Source organism: Perognathus longimembris, unplaced genomic scaffold (genome assembly GCF_023159225.1).
Source record: "Perognathus longimembris pacificus isolate PPM17 unplaced genomic scaffold, ASM2315922v1 HiC_scaffold_4573, whole genome shotgun sequence".
Taxonomy (NCBI): Eukaryota; Metazoa; Chordata; class Mammalia; order Rodentia; family Heteromyidae; genus Perognathus; species Perognathus longimembris.
The window spans coordinates 36,809-57,334 of NW_025959905.1; the positions used below are offsets into that span (position 1 = coordinate 36,809).

At 38.5% G+C, this 20,526-nt stretch overlaps 1 protein-coding gene across 3 annotated transcripts in view; it reads left to right on the plus strand.

The window, feature by feature from the left end:
* Positions 1-14,317, plus strand: part of LOC125344879 (3'-5' RNA helicase YTHDC2) — a 48,900-nt gene extending 34,583 nt beyond the window's left edge. For 2 of the 3 annotated variants that reach the window (XM_048337184.1, XM_048337185.1), the window contains 10 exons: positions 455-581; positions 2,077-2,282; positions 2,780-2,975; positions 5,553-5,662; positions 7,432-7,724; positions 8,508-8,685; positions 10,552-10,755; positions 11,430-11,612; positions 12,556-12,644; positions 12,734-14,317. In XM_048337184.1, the coding sequence (XP_048193141.1) occupies positions 455-581; positions 2,077-2,282; positions 2,780-2,975; positions 5,553-5,662; positions 7,432-7,724; positions 8,508-8,685; positions 10,552-10,755; positions 11,430-11,612; positions 12,556-12,636 (1,578 nt within the window). In that variant the 3' untranslated portion in view covers positions 12,637-12,644; positions 12,734-14,317. The remainder of the gene's footprint in view (positions 1-454; positions 582-2,076; positions 2,283-2,779; positions 2,976-5,552; positions 5,663-7,431; positions 7,725-8,507; positions 8,686-10,551; positions 10,756-11,429; positions 11,613-12,555; positions 12,645-12,733) is intronic. The other variant, XM_048337183.1, reaches the window with a different exon arrangement.
* Positions 14,318-20,526: the final 6,209 nt, after the last annotated feature.

The window sequence follows — 20,526 nt, forward strand, 5'->3', positions numbered from 1 at the left end:
CTTTAAATTCTCTTGAATGTCTTCTGGGCCTGTATAGTTGTAAATTTTTCTTCTTTGTTTATGGAAAAAGTACTCCCCAAGTATATAGGCTATTTCCAGCACATACATAACTTTAAAAAGTAATTGTGAGTTCTTTTATACTATTGAGTAGTGGATGACTCATTGTTATTAATTGGGTTGAAAATTTCCCACATTTATGTGGCATAGAGTCACCTTAAATATCTGAGATGGTGTTGCTTTACAAAGGTGGACCTTTAGGTTACTGATACTAAGTTTTCCTTGGGATTTTACAGACCCAGAATTTGAATATATTTGAATATATATTATCTAATGGTAAATTTTATTTGATCATAAAGTCTCTGACTTGTTGATTTGTTAGGGTCAGAATTGAATTTGAGTGACTCAGCTTGTTTCTTGATCAGAAAGTGATTGGTGTATTATTCTGGTTTTGTAGGCATGGCAGAAAGCACGGAGTGATGGGTGGGAGCGAGCCTTCTGTGAAAAGAACTTTCTGTCACAAGCCACTATGGAAATAATTATAGGAATGAGAACACAGCTGCTCGGTCAACTTAGAGCATCAGGTACAGTTCCTTCCCAAGGACTCTTTAACTATAGTACCCAACTTGTACCTTGTCATATGACTTTCTGTTTCTTTATAATACTGTTTATGAGCTGATTTATAGACTTCCACATGACCTCAACATTCACTTGATGAAAAAATGGATATTGCAGAAGATGAAGTAGAGAGATTTGTGAACAGAATCTATACTCTTAGCAATTTTCAGTTATTTGTTGATAAAGATCACTTTAGTTATATTCTTTTGTCAGTTAATAGTTACTTTAACTCTGGAAGGAACATTGTAAAATTTTAAGTAGATTGATAGGAGGAGTGGTGTTCTTTAAAATATGTTTTGAACTCCGAAACAAATACTAATTATTTGAAGGTTGTTGATTCTTTTGTGCAAGAGGGTTTTTTTTTTTTTTTTTGGCCAGTCCTGGGCCTTGGACTCAGGACCTGAGCACTGTCCCTGGCTTCTTCCCGCTCAAGGCTAGCACTCTGCCACTTGAGCCACAGCGCCGCTTCTGGCCGTTTTCTGTATATGTGGTGCTGGGGAATCGAACCTAGGGCCTCGTGTATCCGAGGCAGGCACACTTGCCACTATGCTATATCCCCAGCCCTCAAGAGGGTTTTAATGTTATTGTTTCATTTTAGAATCGCTTCTTTTATTTCTTCCCACCCCCTAGTAACATAATATAATAAAGTGGTAGCCAAGAGAAAAAACATGAGAGCCCGGATTCATAGGTTAGCTGAACTACAAAATAATAGAGCAAAAGGATCAGAATTTAGAGTTGTCTCAAATATTGGGAAATATGAAAAAATTTTGAAATTCAAGTGAGCATATGTTTATTTTCTTGACTTCACCTCCAGAATTAATGTGTCATAAAACATTAACACCAGTCAGAAGAATTGTTTGGGTTTCTCATGGTAAACTTAGTATATTTTGGATAGCAGCTGATAGAGCACTTTGGGGTTGGATGTGGGAGAGCATACCTGTGATCCTAGTATTCAAGAGGCTGAGCTTAGGAGGATCATGAGTTCAAGGCCAATCTCCACTGCAAAGTGAGACCCTGTCTCAAAAAAATATATATACATTTGAAAAAGTTTCTTTTTTTTTTTTTGGCCAGTCCCGGGCCTTGGACTCAGGGCCTGAGCACTGTCCCTGGCTTCTTCCCGCTCAAGGCTAGCACTCTGCCACTTGAGCCACAGTGCCGCTTCTGGCTGTTTTCTGTATATGTGGTGCTGGGGAATCGAACCTAGGGCCTCGTGTATACGAGGCAGGCACTCTTGCCACTAGGCTATATCCCCAGCCCTGAAAAAGTTTCTTAAACTGCTAATAAATATGGTACTTTATCTAAAGTCTGAGCAGATCTAGATCTTGTTTTCTTTATTATATATTTTAGACTTTACAGAACAGACTCAATTAAAGAATTGGTGTATCATTAAACCTGTGTGAACTATACTTTTGTTTCATGAAAAGTACACACTTTTGTTTGTTTCTTTTTCTGGGACTCTAGGTTTTGTTAGAGCACGAGGTGGTGGTGACATTCGAGATGTTAACACAAACTCCGAGAACTGGGCTGTCGTAAAGGCTGCACTGGTGGCAGGCATGTATCCTAATTTAGTCCATGTGGACAGAGAGAATGTAGTACTGACAGGGCCAAAGGAGAAAAAAGTACGATTTCATCCCACTTCAGTTCTCAGTCAGCCTCAATATAAAAAGGTAAAACATTTTCTTTTTTTTTTTTTTTTTTTGGCCAGTCCTGGGCCTTGGACTCAGGGCCACTTGAGCCACAGCGCCGCTTCTGGCTGTTTTCTGTATATGTGGTGCTGGGGAATCGAACCTAGGGCCTCATGTATCCGAGGCAGGCACTCTTGCCACTAGGCTATATCCCCAGCCCAAGGTAAAACATTTTCAATGCCTTGATGTGAAGTCAGTTTAGGTAGTTGAAGATCAACAACAACAAAAATATACTCCAAATATCTGTCTGCTTCCAGAGCTTGATTAGTTATATACATTTAATGAAACATAGGAACAAAACTTTTGTTAAATCTTAAAGCATTAGAAGAGGTAAAATTATAAAATTATAACAGTAATGACTTTGGTTTTTGTGTGGGTACTAATGACATATTATTGGTTACATCAAGAGACTGCAAAGTATTTCTAGTGTATTAGGTAATAAGAACAAGTATCAATGTTTTCATTTATTTTCCTAATAGATACCTCCAGCCAATGGTCAGGCCGCAGCAATCCAGGCACTGCCCACAGATTGGCTTATTTATGATGAGATGACTAGAGCCCATCGAATAGCTAATATTAGATGTTGTTCAGCAGTGACGCCTGTCACTGTATTGGTTTTCTGTGGACCAGCTCGACTGGCAAGCAATGCTCTTCAGGAACCTTCATCTTTTAGAGGTAAATTTGTTAGGAAGGACATAAGATCCATTTTACATCAACTAAACAACAACAACGAAATAAAGGTGAAATTACAATAATTCTGTAGTTAGTAGCTTCATTTTAAAGTAGATTATTAAGATATACCACTGTCCTTGAAATTCTGAAATTAATATCTGAGATAACGTAACATCAGTGTTTTGCACTTTTGGTCACTCTTACAGATGGGAAGTTTTTTTCCACTTAAATATAAATGGTAATTAAAATACTTTAAAATAACTTTACTCATTTACATATTTTAATTTATTTTCTCATTCTTTCAGATTCTTTGTTCCTCTACCAGAGTATTATTTCATGTTAATGGCTTGCAAAAGATTCTCACATTTAGCATAATTATGTATTTATATATGAAATGTTATGTCATTATTTAGCAAAATTTATTTAAGCATTCTGTTACAGCTGGGTGTTTTGGTGATTTCCAATTTTGCTATTTAGAGATTCAGTAAATATCAGCTATTGTGGTAAATATTGAAACCGTAACAGAAAAGATACTTTGGCATCAGGATTTTACACAATTGAGGCAGTAGACAGTAAGTAGACAGTCTTCATGGTACTATCAAGAAAATAAAGAGGACTGCCTTAGGGGTAACCGACTTTATAAAGAAGGCCTAACCAAGTTACTCTAAGGAGATGAGACTTAGAGTAGGTGAAGCCAGCCCTGTGATAAGGCAGAAATGTTCTCCATATACAGGAGGACCATCTCCAAAGTCTACCCTAGGAAGTGAATGATCTTGGAACTGGCAGAAAGGCGTGACTGGGGCACAGGATCAGTGGTAGTGGGTAGTGAGACAGCTTGAAAGGAAGGGATAGATTTGTAGACCATAGTGCAGGATAAGCCATTAAAGGATTTTTAGTAAGGGAGCAAGGTCATGATGTGGCTTTTCTTTCTTTTTTTTTTTTTTTTTTTTGGCCATTCCTGGGGCTTGGACTCAATGAGCACTGTCCCTGGCTTCCTTTTGCTCAAGGCTAGCACTCTGCCACTTGAGCCACAGCGCCACTTCTGGCCGTTTTCTATATATGTGGTGCTGGGGAATTGAACCCAGGGCTTCATGTATACAAGGCAAGCGCTCTTGCCACTAGGCCATATCCCCAGCCCCGATGTGGCTTTTCTTGAACAAGATCTTTTTGGTTGAGTGGATACATTTCTTAAGGAACAAGAAAGAAGAGTAGAGGCTCTTGTATATACTTAGGAAAGATAATAGCTAATGTGAAAAGAAGTAGATTGAGAATTACTTGGGAGGAACTCATATTTGCTGGACTAAATATGGGTGTTAAGGAAAAGGAGGAGGCAAGGATAATTTGGGTAGGAGGAAATTCAAGGCCTGTGCAGGCAAAGTCTGAACTGCCTAAGACAGCCTAAGTGAAGTTTGTTTTAGAAGGTAGATGCATATGTAGATCTGAAGCTGTAGGAGCTCATGGAAGAGGCCTGCCTAGAACATACAAATTTGGGGGCCATCAGGTTGTAAATAATATTTTAAAACATGAGTGGGTTTCTTCAAGACAATGTGTAAATTAGAGAAGAGGAAGCAAGTGCCCTAGTGTTGGGGTGGTCATCTTTTCTATAGCTTTGAAAAACTGGAAAAACTCTGTATCGTAGGCTGTGGATGGGTAGATGGCCCAGACAAGAGGTGTTTCAATGGAGTGATGGGTCAGAGGGAGTATGGAGGAGGCAGCTCGTGAGAGTGGGATGCTGAAACATTGATTTCTGTCCTGTGTCTTCTGCTTTGATTTGCTTGATATTTTCCTAGGGTTACAAGTTGTTGTTGTTGTTGTTTTAATTGTGACAGTTCTGGAGCTTCGTTCAGCGAATAAGGATTATACTTCAGTTTTTAAGTTCTTGGCATTTTTATTTTTTTGTATTGCAATTAAAGATTGTAGTCTTAAGTGTATCTTATTTTTCTCCTTTAAAATATTGATGCACCTAATTCATGAGATGTTTAAGAAAGTTTCTGAGGTCCTGGGAATATGGCCTAGTGGTAGAGAGCTCGCCTTGTATATATGAAGCCCTGGGTTCAATTCCCCAGTACCACATATATGGGAAACGGCCAGAAGTGGCGCTGTGGCTCAAGTGGCAGAGTGCTAGCCTTGAGCACAAAGAAGCCAAGGACAGTGCTGGGCTCTGAGTCCAAGGCCCAGGACTGGCAAAAAAAAAAAAAAAAAAAAAAAAGTTTCTGATGTAAGTTGCAAGAATGTCAGGAAGAATTATGCACATAGAAAGTATTCTACTTACTGTTTTTACTAAGATGTATGATAGTAAAAGTGACTCACTGCTGAGCACCGGTGGCTCATGCCTGTAATCCTACGTACTCAGGAGGCTGAGAACTGAGGATCACAGTTCAAAGCCCAGGCAGGAAAGTGTGAGACTCTTATCTCCAGTTAACTACCAGAAAACCAGAAGTACGCTGTTGCTCAAGTGGTAGAGCACTAGCTTTTAGCTGAAGAGCTCAGGGACAGTGTCTAGGCCTAGACAGAGTTTAAGCCACATGACTGATATTAAAAAAAAAAAGTGACTTGCTGTTTCCATATATGTTTGGACAGCAGATGGCATTCCCAATGATAGTAGTGACAGTGAAATGGAGGACCGAACCACTGCTAACTTGGCTGCCTTGAAACTTGATGAGTGGCTTAATTTTAAACTAGAGCCAGAGGTAAGTTGCTTTTTAATAGGTAATACATTTCTTTTGTTAAGTTGCTATAAATTGATGTATTTTTCTTTAACACTTGGTATAGAGAATGCAAAACCTTCTTGTGTTGTCTTTTATATTTTTTCCCCCAATAGAAGACTTGAAAAACCTAGATGTGGCTCAGTATTTTTTCATGTAGCTAGTTTCTTACTCCACTCATGCTGCTACAACAAATATTATAGACTGGATAATTATAAAAAGTGTAAGTATTTCTCACGGTTCTAGATGCTATGACGTCCAAAATCAAGGATGAGAGCTACTTTCCATATATAAGAGGGCAGCCCTGGGTCTTCTGTGTTCTCAGAAGGCAGAAGTGCAAAAGGGATGAACACACTCCATCAAGTCTTTCTTTTACTTTTTAATTTTGTGTAGTCCTGGGGCTTGAACTCAGAGCCTGGGTGCTGTCCCTGATGCTTTTTTGCTCAAGACTAGCAATTCTACCACTTCAGCCAGCTTTACTTCCAGCTTTTTGGTGATTCTACATTCCATATTGAATTTCAACATGAATTTTTAGAGGGAACAAATGCATTCAAACCATAGCAGTAATATTTTAGTATTTCTGCATATATTAAAAATTAGTATTGGGGATATGAAACCTTTATTTTGTGTATTCCTGAGTGAAATATTCTGTTTTGTGTTTCCATGTATCTCTGAATTGGGAATAAATTGTGTGTGTGCACGCACGTTTGGGTGCATATGCTAGAGTTAGGATTTGAACTCAGGGCCTCTCTTTCTTGGCTTTTTCCTTCGGGTCTGGCACTGTACCACACCTCTGCTCCTGGCTTTTTGCTGTTTAATTGGAGATAAGAGTCTTAAGGACTTTTTCAGCCTGGGCTGGCTTTGAACTCTATAATCTTTGCCTCTTGAGTAGGTAGAATTACAGGTGTGAGGTTTCAGTACCCAGCTTGGCAGTAAATGTTTTAAAATTTTACATTCTTTTAAGTTAAACTTTTTCATGACTCTGCTTTTAATGATTATTATATCAATGTTTTGGGGGGAGGGAATAACTAAGTTGTCAATAGTCAACAATTTCTAGCTTTACTTCTTTTAAACATCTATTCATTGGTCATTGCAACCTACTACAGTCTTGTTCTCATTTCCAGCCCTTTGCTGCACTGAAACTCTTCTCTCCAAGGTCATCTGTGTTCTCTACGTTAGTTTGATCATTGTCACTGTTGCTCATAACCTCCTGTTTATAATTCTGCTCTCCTTCATTCCTGCTCCGACTTCATTATCTTTAATTACTGGGACATTAATCCCTCTTAATTCTTCCTTTGCAGTCATTCCTTCTAGGTTGTTTCCCTGACCATTATGTAGGTTAAGTTCTCTGGTTCTTTGTGCCTAGCTGTTTTCTTTTCATTGGCTCTGGGAGCCGTGAGACGTCCCACGGAGTCATGCCTCTGCATGTAGGCTTAGTCACGTGGATGCTCTGAGAGTGCCCTTACCTTCTGAACAGCCTCATTTGGATGTTCTGCAGATACAACAGTAATGTCTCAGTAGCACTAGTGTCTTTCTTCATCTGTTATTGCTACTATATTTTCAATATTAGTGTTTGATCTCACCCCCATTAAACTCTCTCTAGTCTTAGGATTATGGTAAATGAGAAATTTTATTTCATTCATGACACAAATGAATGGAAATAGTAACAGTTTCAGATCTTAAGTAATGAAGGGTGTCTTACATACATGTTATGTTTGCTTGCATCTGTTTGAGCTGAGGAACTTGTATTACAGGCTGCCAGTTTATTGCTGCAGCTCAGACAGAAGTGGCATAGTCTGTTTTTACGCCGAATGAGAGCTCCATCTAAACCTTGGTCTCAAGTGGATGAAGCCACCATACGAGCAATTATAGCTGTGTTAAGTACAGAGGAGCAATCTGCAGGTTTACAGCAGCCGTCTGGGATTGGCCAGAGGCCAAGACCCATGTCTTCAGAAGAACTTCCTTTGGCATCATCTTGGAGGTCAAATAATAGTAGGAAAAGCTCAGCAGACACCGAATTTCCTGATGAGTGTACTACTGCAGAAAGGTAAAATATGATCTAAATGGAAAGTATTTTCTCCAAGAAGTTAATTATTTGTACTATTTAATGATTACTTTTTTTTTTTTACAATCTAGGATGAAAAAAAAGTATAATAAAATGAAAAGTTTTAGTTAGGTCTTACTAGTATTAAGGTAATGTAAGGGATTTTAAGTACTTACGAGATATTTAATATTCAGGATCATTCTATCAGAAGAAAACTCAAATTGTTCATTTCCAGAATTCACAAATTGAAGGTATCTTGGAAAGAAAGCAACGTTTTGTTTATTTTATTTTATTTATTTTGCTAGACCTTGAACTCAGGGCCTCACACTCTTGCTTGGCTTTTTTTTTTGCCAGTCGTGGTCTTGGACTCAGGGCCTGAGCACTGTCCCTGGCTTCTTTGTGCTCAAGGCTAGCACTCTACCACTTGAGCGTCACTTCTGGCCATTTTGTATATATGTGGTGCTGGGGAATTGAACCCAGGGCTTCATGTATACAAGGCAAGCACTCTTGCCACTAGGCCATATTCCCAGCCCTCTTGCTTGGCCTTTTCACTCATGGTTAATGCTCTACCACTTGAGCTACACCTCAATTTCTGAAAGCAACCTTTTGAAAGTATGTTTTATTGATACATGTTAAGTGACATGTTTCCTAGATAGTCTGCAGTGAGAATTATTTACAATTGTTTAAAGTCCATTTCCCACCATTCCCCTCCCCACCCCATATTGGAGCTGTTGTTTCATAAACCTGTGTGTATGATTCATCTCTGACCCTTCTGTCTTGTTCCAGAGTACTGACGAAATCTCCATCTCCAGCCTTACACCCACCTCAGAAGTACAAAGACAGAGGAATTTTACATCCAAAGCGGAGCACTGAGGACCGATCAGACCAGTGTTCTGTGAAGTCTGCGGACAGCAGCACCTACCCAAGTCCTTGTGCGAGTCCTTCCCCACCATCTTCAGGAAAGGTAAGTAGTAGCAGAACTAGATGAAGGAAGTGTCAGGTTTGTAGGACCTCCAGTGTTACACGTTTAAATACCACCCTTGCAGGTATAACTATTGAATGTCTCCTGGAAAACTGCAATACTTGGAGTACATTTTTAATTTTTTTAGTATTTTTTCTGCTTGCCAAATACTTCTAAATATTACTATTTTGGGGTGCTTTAACTAAGAGATTATTTACTAATTGTATATAGCTGGGCTGTTCATTATTTTTATTTATTTAGAACCTTTTGGTAGGGCTGGGGATATGGCCTAGTGGCAAGAGTGCTTGCCTCGTATACATGAGGCCCTAGGTTCAATTCCCCAGCACCACATATACAGAAAATGGCCAGAAGTGGCGCTGTGGCTCAAGTGGCTGAGTGCTAGCCTTGAGCAAAAAGAAGCCAGGGACAGTGCTCAGGCCCTGAGTCCAAGCCCCAGGACTGGCCAAAAAAAATAGAACCTTTTGGTTGAAACAACAAAGCTATTTAAATAAATTTTGGTATATAATTTCAAAATCAGAAGCATGTGTTTCTTTTACTCATTAATTGGTATTTGGGTCATTTTTTTTTTTTTTTTTTGCCAGTCCTGGGTCTTGGACTCAGAGCCTGAGCACTGTCCCTGGCTTGTTTTTTTTTGCTCAAGGCTAGCACTCTGCCACTTGAGTCACAGCGCCACTTCTGGCCATTTTCTGTATATGTGGTGCTGGGGAATCGAACCCAGGGCTTCATGTATAAGAGGCAAGTGCTCTTGCCACTAGGCCATATCCCCAGGCATTAATTGGTATTTGGAAGTACAATAATTATTGTAAAATAATATTAAATAAAATTTTGTTAGGTACAGAAGGCAGATTGGGGCTAGGAAGGCAAAAGATAGATGATATGGAACTGAAAACTATTCTCTTTAAAATGTGTAATATGAATTATTTCATTTGTTCAGAATGTGTTTACTTTTAGTTTCCTGTGTTACTAACACCTGAATAAGTATTTGGATAGGGGTTACTTAGCTACATTGTGCTTCAGCAGATAGTTTTACCATATACTGGGTTACATAATAAATGTGTTTAACTTTACAAGAAACTCAACTCTTTTCTAAAATGGCTGTACTAGTCTGCATTTTCTTTAACAAACTCTTAAAGAGTTTAATTTGTTGGATATTTTTAGCAGAACTTGGCATTACTTATAATGGTAATGTCTTTATAATTCAAAATATGGGATGGTCTTGTGATTCCTAGTTAATAGATTGGTGGTGGCCATTAATGTGAACTTGCATTTTCCCTGCTCTGCATCTTTTCTGTGCTCATTTCCCATTCTGGCCATAGTCTCTGCTGAATTAGCATTCTAATTTGTTGTTACTTGTTTCTTTTTTGCCAATATCAGGGCTTAAACTCTGAGGCCTTGCCTTCTCTTGCTTGATTTGCTCACAACTGGCGCTCAACTTGTTGAGCTTTTGCAGTACTTGCTATGCAGATTCAAATCCCTGTGGCCTCTAAACCCATCTCTGTTTTGCAACTCCAAAACTGCTAGACTTGTCACAGGAAACTGCCTCCTCATAGTAAACATAGCAGTTAGTTTAAGTTTGTTTTCAGAATGTCTAGGTTTTTAAAAACATATTGTGAAAATCCATTTGGAGTCTTAAGTTAAAGTCTGGATCCTTTCTTTTTATGCTTTGAAAGTACATACTGTTGTAAGCTCATTTTGATTGAGCTTTGTAAAAGTTTTCAAGCATGATGGAGCTTTTTGCATTTGTTGACTATTTGGTAAAATATTTGTGGTTTATGTATTTATGGAAATGGTGTTTACTGATTTTGAAAGGTTATATTACCCTCCAAGAACTTACATATTATTTTATAGGGCTCAAAATCTCCTTCACCAAGACCCAACATGCCTGTTCGGTACTTCATAATGAAGAGTAGCAATCTGAGAAACCTTGAAATTTCTCAACAGAAGGGCATCTGGTCTACAACCCCTAGTAATGAGCGGAAGCTAAATCGGGCCTTCTGGGAGAGCAGCATGGTTTACTTGGTATTTTCTGTTCAAGGATCTGGGCATTTCCAGGTGAGCCATCCTGAATGGACTTGTTCCATTTTACTGTACAGTGGGTCACACTGTACAGGTAAAAACAGCAAAACAAAGCCTGGCTTTTTACTACGTTGGAGTGGAGTGGTACTTTTTGCTTGACTTGGAATGCTGAGTATTTTATATCTCTTCTAAGGGTGCTAGAACTGGGACCTCTTTATTTTTGCCTTTGCACATAAATACTTTCCTCGAAACACAACCTTAGATTTACTGGTTCTCAGATGCATTAAGACTAAGGAGAGTTTGACTAGGTAGAATGTTTAAGTAGGCCAAGAAAGTTGGCATTGACAATGTATGTTTCTCAACTGTGCTTAACTTCATGCATATCTGAATGGAATTTATTATAGAAATAGAACTTTGGTTCAATTGTCTTTATTTGTCATGAAATAAATGTAGACTTAGAATAGAAGACAGGTTATTTAGAAACAATATTTGAAGTGTGTTAGATTAAAATTATGTTTTCTTCTAAAATTTAGTAATAAAGTCTATAAAAAATTTAGTAAGGAGCTTTAATTTTGATTTTTTTGTTGTTAAGCATACATTACTTTTATAGTTTTACCTTAAAAATGTCAAAAACTCAGCTTTATCAGACATATTAAGTTCAGATATTTTAATACCTTTCCCTCCATCTATTCCCCTTATTTTACCTACAGGGGTTTTCCAGGATGTCTTCTGAGATAGGAAGGGAGAAAAGTCAAGACTGGGGCTCAGCTGGCCTGGGCGGGGTGTTTAAGGTCGAGTGGATACGAAAAGAGAGCCTTCCTTTCCAGTGTGCACACCACCTACTCAACCCGTGGAATGACAACAAGAAGGTGCAGATAAGCCGAGACGGGCAGGTAATATGCTGTCATTCACGTTATTTACTCTGCCCAGCACTCCCAGTAGAAAATCTACAGTCTACATATTTACCTATTTAATGTCTTAATATCTTAAACGAATTATATAAAGTAAATAACCATTTTATATTTTTAATGAAATGAGTTATTACTCCATTTGATATTAAGAGGGTATAGACTTAGAGATTAATTTTACCTAAATGACAGTGAGTCATGTCTTTAATCAGGTGGCTTGCTTCACATCCACACAGGAAAGTATAAGTTGGTTTTTAAATACTCGTAGTGATAACATGAAGTCTGTAAAGTGGCATTCTTTTATTTTTGTTTTATTTTATTCTTGTATTTTTACTTGTTATTTTATGTTCTAATGCTGATTTTGAGATCAACAATTCCTAAAAAGAAGACTGTTCAAGTTGGGCACTTTTGCTAAATCTCCATTAAAAACCATGTACTATTTCTACATAGAATTCCAGGACTATGTGAACCAGTTGGCATTTTGCCATGAAAGTTGAGACATTTGTAGATTCATTAGTCTGAAATCTGAAAGTCAACTTGTATATCTTAAAGCAAAGATTAGTATAATATGTACCATTTGGTTATAGCATGGTCTGACAAAAAAATAAATAAAATAGAATTCTTTTTGCATTTTTTTTTTTTTGGCCAGTCCTGGGCCTTGGACTCAGGGCCCGAGCACCGTCCCTGGCTTCTTCCCGCTCAAGGCTAGCACTCTGCCACCTGAGCCACAGCGCCGCTTCTGGCCGTTTTCTGTATATGTGGTGCTGGGGAATTGAACCTAGGGCCTCGTGTATCCGAGGCAGGCACTCTTGCCACTAGGCTATATCCCCAGCCCTCTTTTTGCATTTTTATCAGTGTAGTTTTTGGTAATTAAAGAAAATTTCACTCTCATTCTTTGTATGTTTATTTTAACTTTTGATTTATCCAGGAACTAGAACCACAGGTTGGTGAACAGTTGCTCCAGTTATGGGAACGCCTTCCTTTGGGAGAAAAACCCACAAGTGACTGACAATGCAGGTTATGCCTATTTGACTTTGAGTACTGACAGTATTTGTTGTCATTAGAATGACATTCAGAGTATTTCTTTTCTCCTTTTACTGTTCTAGAATGCTTAGCTGTGGAAGAACATGCCCAAAGGAAACTCCGAATGTACCATGTTTCCCAAACCGAGAGGGGGTGTGTGTCACAAATGACGAGTGTGGTTGCAATGCTACTTCACATCACCATCTTCAAATGTGAGAACTGTAGTGATCATAGGGAACAAAGCAGTAATCATTTCATGGCTTGACACAACAGCAGTTACTTTAAAAAAAATGGAATCACAACCCATTGTTTACTTTGTAATGCAGAAAAGGCATGACTATCAGATTTTCTGAGCACCATGTAGAAGAATCAGTTCCTTAATTCATCATCAAGAAAAAAATACCAGCAGCCAAGTAACTTTAAAAATGGCCTTTAAAAATAATTTGTGTTAAGGGCTGCTCATTTTGTCATGTTAAGTCAGAGACATGTTAAAAGAAAAGAAGGAATGCTCTTTTTTGTGTGATTAGGTAATGCAGTAAAATCTAAAGAGAAAGGTAGAGCTCCTTCTTGCCTTGATAAATGAGGTTATATTGCTTAGCTGATTATAGAGCTGCCTCTTTTAAACTGAGGAATCCCATACCTATCTTCCCTCCCTCCCTCCCTCTCTTACTTCCCTCTCTCCCTCCTTCCCTCCCTCCCTTCCTCTCTCTCTCATAAAAGCTCTCACAGTCCTTCACTGAGCACAGTAATTTTGACATCTTTGGCTATAGCACCCTGTTAAAAGATTTAAAGACATTTCTACAAGTTTTAAAAGATACACAGCAGTTATTGTTATCTTGGTTGCTTTATGTTTTTGAACCTAACACACAAGGACCACAGTTCTAGATGTCTTCTTTTATGTTTAAATTTTTCTCTGACTTACATTTCAGACATGGCTTCCTTTTCTGCATTTACTACTTAAAAACTTTCTAACCTATGATAATGCCAAGTCTCAGGTTTCTTTGCCCTCTCAGAGTTGCTTGGTTTGTGCATTTTCTTAGAGGCTCTTCCAAGGGGAATAGAAGGATAGGTTAAGTGGGGAAAAAAATACCTGAACATACTAGACTGAATACTTCTTCTCATAGTATCTTTGAGTCATTGCCATAAAGAAAAAAATGGATTGACTTTAAAGACAGAAAATTCCAAGTATTCTGGTTCTGTATTTGAGAAGAAATGAAAAAAAAATCACTGGTCAACATAAAATCTTGAGACCATCTCTGAGAAGCATTATTGGTGCATTGGTTTAGAATGTCAGCTGTGATTTTTGTTTGTATTTGTATTAGTAGTTCTTAGGTTTGTTCTTTTTATACTTTGGGGCACAACTGTAAGTTGAGCCTATTCAAATTATGTTACATTTTATGTGTATTACATTTCTTTTCCTATTAGATCAGCTTATGTTTTCTTGATAATGTGTACTTTTTTAAAGGTATATATTAGTACTTTTCAGTGTTTTAGATTTGAAAGGACTTAAAAAAACACAGCTTGTTTAAATTTTCATGTTTTCTAATATCTAGCCCTGTATGTAAATGATGAGTTTGTTGGTATTTAAAATGAATACAGTTTGAATGTAATTAAAATGTTTTTGGAAGAAATGAACTTTAAATGTTAATATGCTTATTAAATGAATTCTGTTAAATTATTTAGATCCTGTGTACTGCATCTCTTTTTTCCTATAATGCAGCAACCTTCCCATGTCTTGGTATAACACAGCACAGTTAACACTGATGGAGACCAAGGCCTTCAAGGAAGACAGTCACTGAGGGGTTCAACATGAGCTGCCTTTGAACTGTCTCTGAAAACAGATAGAACTTGTTTCCACTTGTAATCTTAGCTACTCGGAAGGCAGAGACCAGGAAAGTAGACAGAGGATTGAGGTTTGAAGCCTGCCTGGGTAAAAAGCTAACAAGACCCCATGTTATACAGTAAGCTGGGCCATGGTGAGATAGGCCTGTCATCCTAGCTATGAAAGAGGTCTTAAGTAGGGATCATGGTCCAGGCTGGCCCCAAGCAAAAATACGAGACCTTATAAGAAAGATAGTTAAATGCAAAAAGGGCTAAGGGTCTTGCTTAATTGGTAGAGCACCTTCCTAATAAGCACAGGGTTTTGAATTCAAATCCCTATATCACACACATACACACATAAATAGGACAATTTGTAAAAGGATTGGGACAGGAAGTTAAAAACTGTACTGAAAAGTGGACAATGGTAGGTCAAGCCTGTAATTCAGTCCTAGCTACTTGGAAGGCAGATATCAGAGGACCACAGTTTGAGGACAGCCAGGGCATAAAAGTTGAAGAGACTTCATCTCAATTAGCAGTTAAGTATGGTGGCATATGCTTATTACCCAAATTCTGGGGGGAGCACAAGTAGGAGGATCACCTCCCAGGCCGGTTTGGGCATAAAGCAAGAGCTTACCTTGAAAATAACATACAAAAGGTATGGAGGCATGGCTCAAGTTAGATACCTGTGCTCCCAATCCCCAAGTTAACAGCTGAAACAGCAAAATGTTTTGGGAAATATGTAGCTCATAAAAATACAATGTGACAAACTTGTCTCTTTTTTTTTTTGTCAGTCTCAGGTCTTGAACTCAGGGCCTGAGCACTGTCTCTGGCTTCTTTTTGCTCAAGGCTAGCACTCTACCACTTGAGCCACAGCACCACTTCTGGCTTTTCCTATATATGTGGTGCTGAGGAATCGAACCCAGGGCTTCATGGATACAAGGCAAGCACTCTACCACTAGGCCATATTCCCAGCCCCACTTGTCTGTTTTTTTAAAAAATAAGTTTTACCCTGTGAAATGTAATGCTTATAGAAAGGTTAATTAAATCTGGAGGATCTTGAGCTTAGTATACAGTTGTAAGATGCCTGTTAAAAAGACCTTGTTGGTTCCATCGTAGGGTCTAGTTGATGAGAAGAGTTTTTTCTTTTCTTTTTTTTCTTTTTGTGCTAGTCTTGGCGCTTGGGCTCAGGACTAACACTTTACCACTTCAGCCACAATTCCAGTTTCAGCTTTATTTTTTGGTTGGTAATTGGAGATCAGAGTTTAACAGATTTTTCCTACCCAATCTGGCTTCAAATCGTGATACTCAGATCTCAGCTTCCTGAATAGCTAGCATTATAGGCGTGAGCCACCAGTGTCTGGTCTGGTGAGTAATTTGTATTAGGGCTCAAGAATCTGCATATTAACCTGATATCTATATGGCCCATGGATTATATTGAAAGATTAGTCAAAGGTATTTTTTGGATATATGTTTTAAAGTTTACAGGATATCAATCTAAAATGTTCACATTATTCATCTTGTTCAGCAAAGGTAATAGGTAAAATATTCACCTCTTTGCAAGAGGTGCCATATGACATTGAAGCTCCAACACTAAACATGAGAACAGCAAACTGCTCAGCCATTCTGATCTCTAATTTCCATATGTGAAAAGGGAAAACACCATCTTCCCTATCTGTCTCACTGGATCACAGGAAGCATTGTGTGAGTGTTGGAAAAACTGAACACTATACCGATACAGGTATTTAGTGTTATTTGCCTATAATGCCCGATTGTGGATATTCGGTGTCATAGATCCCTAATGTCTATTTATGTAGTAATTAAGTGTTCCGTGCCCACTATGTGCAAGTTCTCTTGCAGCTTAAGAATACTGAATAAAAAAACTTCTCTCAGGCTGGGAATGTGGCTTAGAGGTAGAATGCTTGCCTAGCATGCATGAAGCCCCAGGTTCAAGTCCTCAGTGCCACATAAACAGAAAAGGCTGCAAGTGGCTCTGTAGCTCAAGCGGTAGAGTACTAACCTTGAACAAGAGAAGCTCAGGGACATAGCCCAGGCCCTCATTTCAAGCCCTAGAACTGGCAAACAACAACAACAAAAAAACCCTCTCTCCTATTATAGTGGAATATCTCCTATCTTGAATCACCTTGAAACAAACAGAAAACGATGCCATCTATCTAATAATGAGAGGACTGCAAGTCCCATTGCAATGTAGATATGAAGGACAAGAGGCCCAGATTAGTTTATTTGCCAGTCATCAACATAATATTTAAGATGTAATTTTACTGTTAACTTGGGGGATTCAAGACAAAAGTCCTATCTCCTTTTGTAAAGAGAATTTGTCCTAGTAAAGCTGACAGAGAAACTGTTTAATGGTTGGTCTTGCCTACCGTCCCTCTGCTGCAGTAGGAAGTTGTCTGTCTATAGACTTGGTTATATTTTTGGATGTGAAGGTACAATGTCTTCTAATGATGTAACTGCAAAGGTGGCCTATTGAGGAGGCCGGGTTAATCTGGGTTACCTGTGCATTTTAGTGCCCAGAGATCAAGCCTGTTCCTTCTGGTTCTGAGGAAAGACAGGAAGAATGACTTGCTGGATTGTTTATTTTCGGAGGAAGGCCAGTGTGTGCTCAGCTTCTCTTCCTGGCATGCCCATCTGTCTACCTTTTTCTTAGGAACTGATGGTTTCCTTAGACAAAATGCATATTGTAAATGGAAAGTTAGTAGGAAATAATTTTTGTGCTGATATCATCAATTTGTTTTCCATGTCTGACTCCTGTCCTCACACAAGACTATAAACTTAATTAACATGAAAAACATTCTTTTATCCTAAGTGACTTAGGACGACTATCCAGGAATAGAAGAAAACTGAATGCGCAGGTAAGCATGATTCACCACATTATTTAAAAATACCTTATAGTTGCTGAAACAGAATATTTGGGTCTTGTTTATTAACAATTATTTAAATTGATACATAATTGTGCATGTTTATAGGTACATTGTGACAATTAGTACATTTGTGTGTTGGGTAATGAATGACTGAATTAAGGTTAATTAGCATTTCCATCTTCTAAACATTGGCCATTTCTTTGTATTTGAAGTCTTTCAACTCTTTTAGTTCTTCATAAAATAATAAAGTGTCCTAAATTGTAGTCACCCTATTGTGCAAAGCGATGCTAGGGCTTATTCCTCCAACCTTACTGTCTTGGTGCCCATTAGTCCCCCTCTCCCATCCTCCCTGCATGGCCTCTAGTAAATGTTCTTTTCTGGGAAATCTTTTTTTTTTTTTTTAAAGCTATGACCTCCACCTATGACTGAGAACATGCAGTATTTCTCACTTTTATTAAAAAGAAAAAGTCATGGAATTAACATTTTAAAAGCAGGACCTGTTTTCTTTGCATTAAAAAAAAAGCTATGTTTAACATTGGTGATTCATATTGTAATTCACTTTTTAGCTTTCTACACTTAGAACATCTTTTCTGAGAACGTGTTTCATCCTTTAGTTGGCTAATCATCAGGAAACACATTGATATGTAAATACATAAAATACCCTGGCATGTTCTGAGAGGACTTGGATTGTATTAAACAAGTTCGGCTTCTGGGAGATGTTAGGGAAATGACTAAACAAGAGTGGACTTCCCAGAGGACTGCCTGGACAGCAAAGTGGAGGGGGAGGGGAGAGGCACAGGGCTCGAGGACTGCAGCCCTGCTAACAGTGGCTTTTGGAAATTTTAATCCGCTTTAATGTGCCATAATGTCAATGATAAAACACATTGCATTTAATGAAAATTAATTTTATGCTCATTCAAAGAACTCCGAAAGTTTGGTGCTATTGAATTGTAAGTACAAGTTCTGGTTTAGACAGTAATGAGGTTTATTGGAAGAAAATCAAATCGTTCAAGAATCCAAGTGGGCAGAGGACAAAGTAGAGGAAATCAGAACCAGGGAAAGTTCCGGATAGTGCTTCCCCTTGGTTTCACTGCCACTGGACTCTGTTAGCACTAGATTCTTTGTTCAACCATTTTCCAGCCTCCTATACATCTTTGTCACATTTTTTGAGAGTTGGAGTCTGCAGACAAGTGACTGGTCAGGCCTCTGGCTTTACTACAGAAGGAAGAACCTGGAAGGTGAGATACTGCTTTCTTTCTGCCAACCTAATACAATGAAATATTCCCCAACACAGTGAATACATATATTTGGGTTATAGTTAGGTTAAAAGATACTAAATATGCTATAGTATCTAATAATTTAGAATTGTTTTAGAGCCACTTGCCCAAACATTGAATGTTCAGTTGTCCCATGCATGATTGGATAGAGCTTTGGAGGAACAATACTTCCTAAAATTGTCTTCTGAAACATTGTATGTGTGCCTTCTGAGATTTCTGAAGGTGACAGGATCCATGCTTGCCCTAAATCCTACCAAAAAAATTGAGAAATCCTGCCTGGAAAGTTCAACTTAATTAGATTTGTCTGTTAATTGTTGCTTGAATTGCTACCTTTTGCCCACTAGATGGCGCAGTCTGTATACTTTTCCATCATTTTTAACGACACTATTGACAGGAATTATAAAAGCTCAGTAGTTTAAGTGGCATGTTCTCAACATCCTTTTTAGATTTGGAGGAGTTTTAGAAATCATGTTTTACAGATAAGGAACCTTTTTTTTTCTAGCAGTTTAGGGAGAACTTAAGAAATAGTAATAATATCGAGTAGCTTCTTTACCCAGAGATGTACCTCAGGTTCACTGAAGGATGATCACTTGTGGACTTGATCTTCTTTGGGCTTGAGAAACAGATCTTTGATTTATAATCATGACTCACGCATATATCTGGTGCTTCTTTCCTGGGGAAGTAGAAATCCTGCTAGGGCTTAAGAAGCGTTTTCATGAAGGAGGAGCTGGCATAGAAAGCCAGGGGTATCCCTGTACATGTATGTATAAGTAGTCTTTCTGACACCTAAGGGATGTACTATAAATATTGTTCAGATCCCTCAGACCTGAAGACAGAGCCTCAGGTCACATGGCGGAGCACTATGGAAAGCTCATTCTCAGTAGCAGTGATGATGTCTCAACGATACATTGAGTGCCTGCTGTACAACCCCTCCTGCCACCACTGTCAGGAGTTACAGCAAGCTCCTTTTACATCAACAGTAGCTGTGGGGGAGTGAAATCTGAAAGAATAAACCTCTCCCAAAGATCACAGAAACTAGATATGAGGATAATTTTGAATAGACTGTCTAAAAGTCATCAGTGAAATGGTTTAAAATAGAAATACTATGAATGGCAAGCCTAAGGTTATGCATACTCCTTAGCTTAGGCAGGAGCTGAATGAGGAGGATCAAACTGGGAAACTGAGCTTGCCCAGCTACATCTGAATGCAGTGTGGGAGAATGACCATCAGCCTTTGCCAGCCAACCGATTTCAAGGTCACTTCATGGGAAATGGTGCCTTGAAAAGTTGCTTGTTGCTTGTGATTCTTTGCATCACACGCCTGCTCGCCTGACATCTAGCTCTAACAAGGTGGACACACACAGTTTTTGGAACAAGAATCAACTGTCCACACTCCCCTAGGAACCCCCAAATAAGACCTGTCTTTGATAGAGATGGTGAGATTTCCTGTTAGGGAATCTCCGGAAAAATTTCTCATAAGCTCTAAAATGATCTGGCCGAATGGGCTCATTAGAATTGGCATTTCAGGTCCCACTATCTACCTTCTCTTCCTAAACCCTGCAGTGTAGAAAAATACTTGAGGGTGTGATGAATTCCATCCCATAAAGCAGCTATAAAATGAATTGTTTTTTAAAGGACTGACATTAAGATAGCACTAAAAGCATCTCCTAGCTTTGCAGTAAGGAGTCAGGAAATGGTGCATGATGCATCCATTCTTACTGCTTTTACAGGCCATGGATCCATCTTTTTTTTTTTTTTTTCCTTGAATTCAAAATGGAAAAATATTGGATGATTTCTAATCTGAAATGATAAATTATGCATCGTGACACCCCTACTATGCACGTCTTCTGGTGATCTCTAGGATAAAGACAAAACTTGTTGGGGGAGGGGTGGTGGT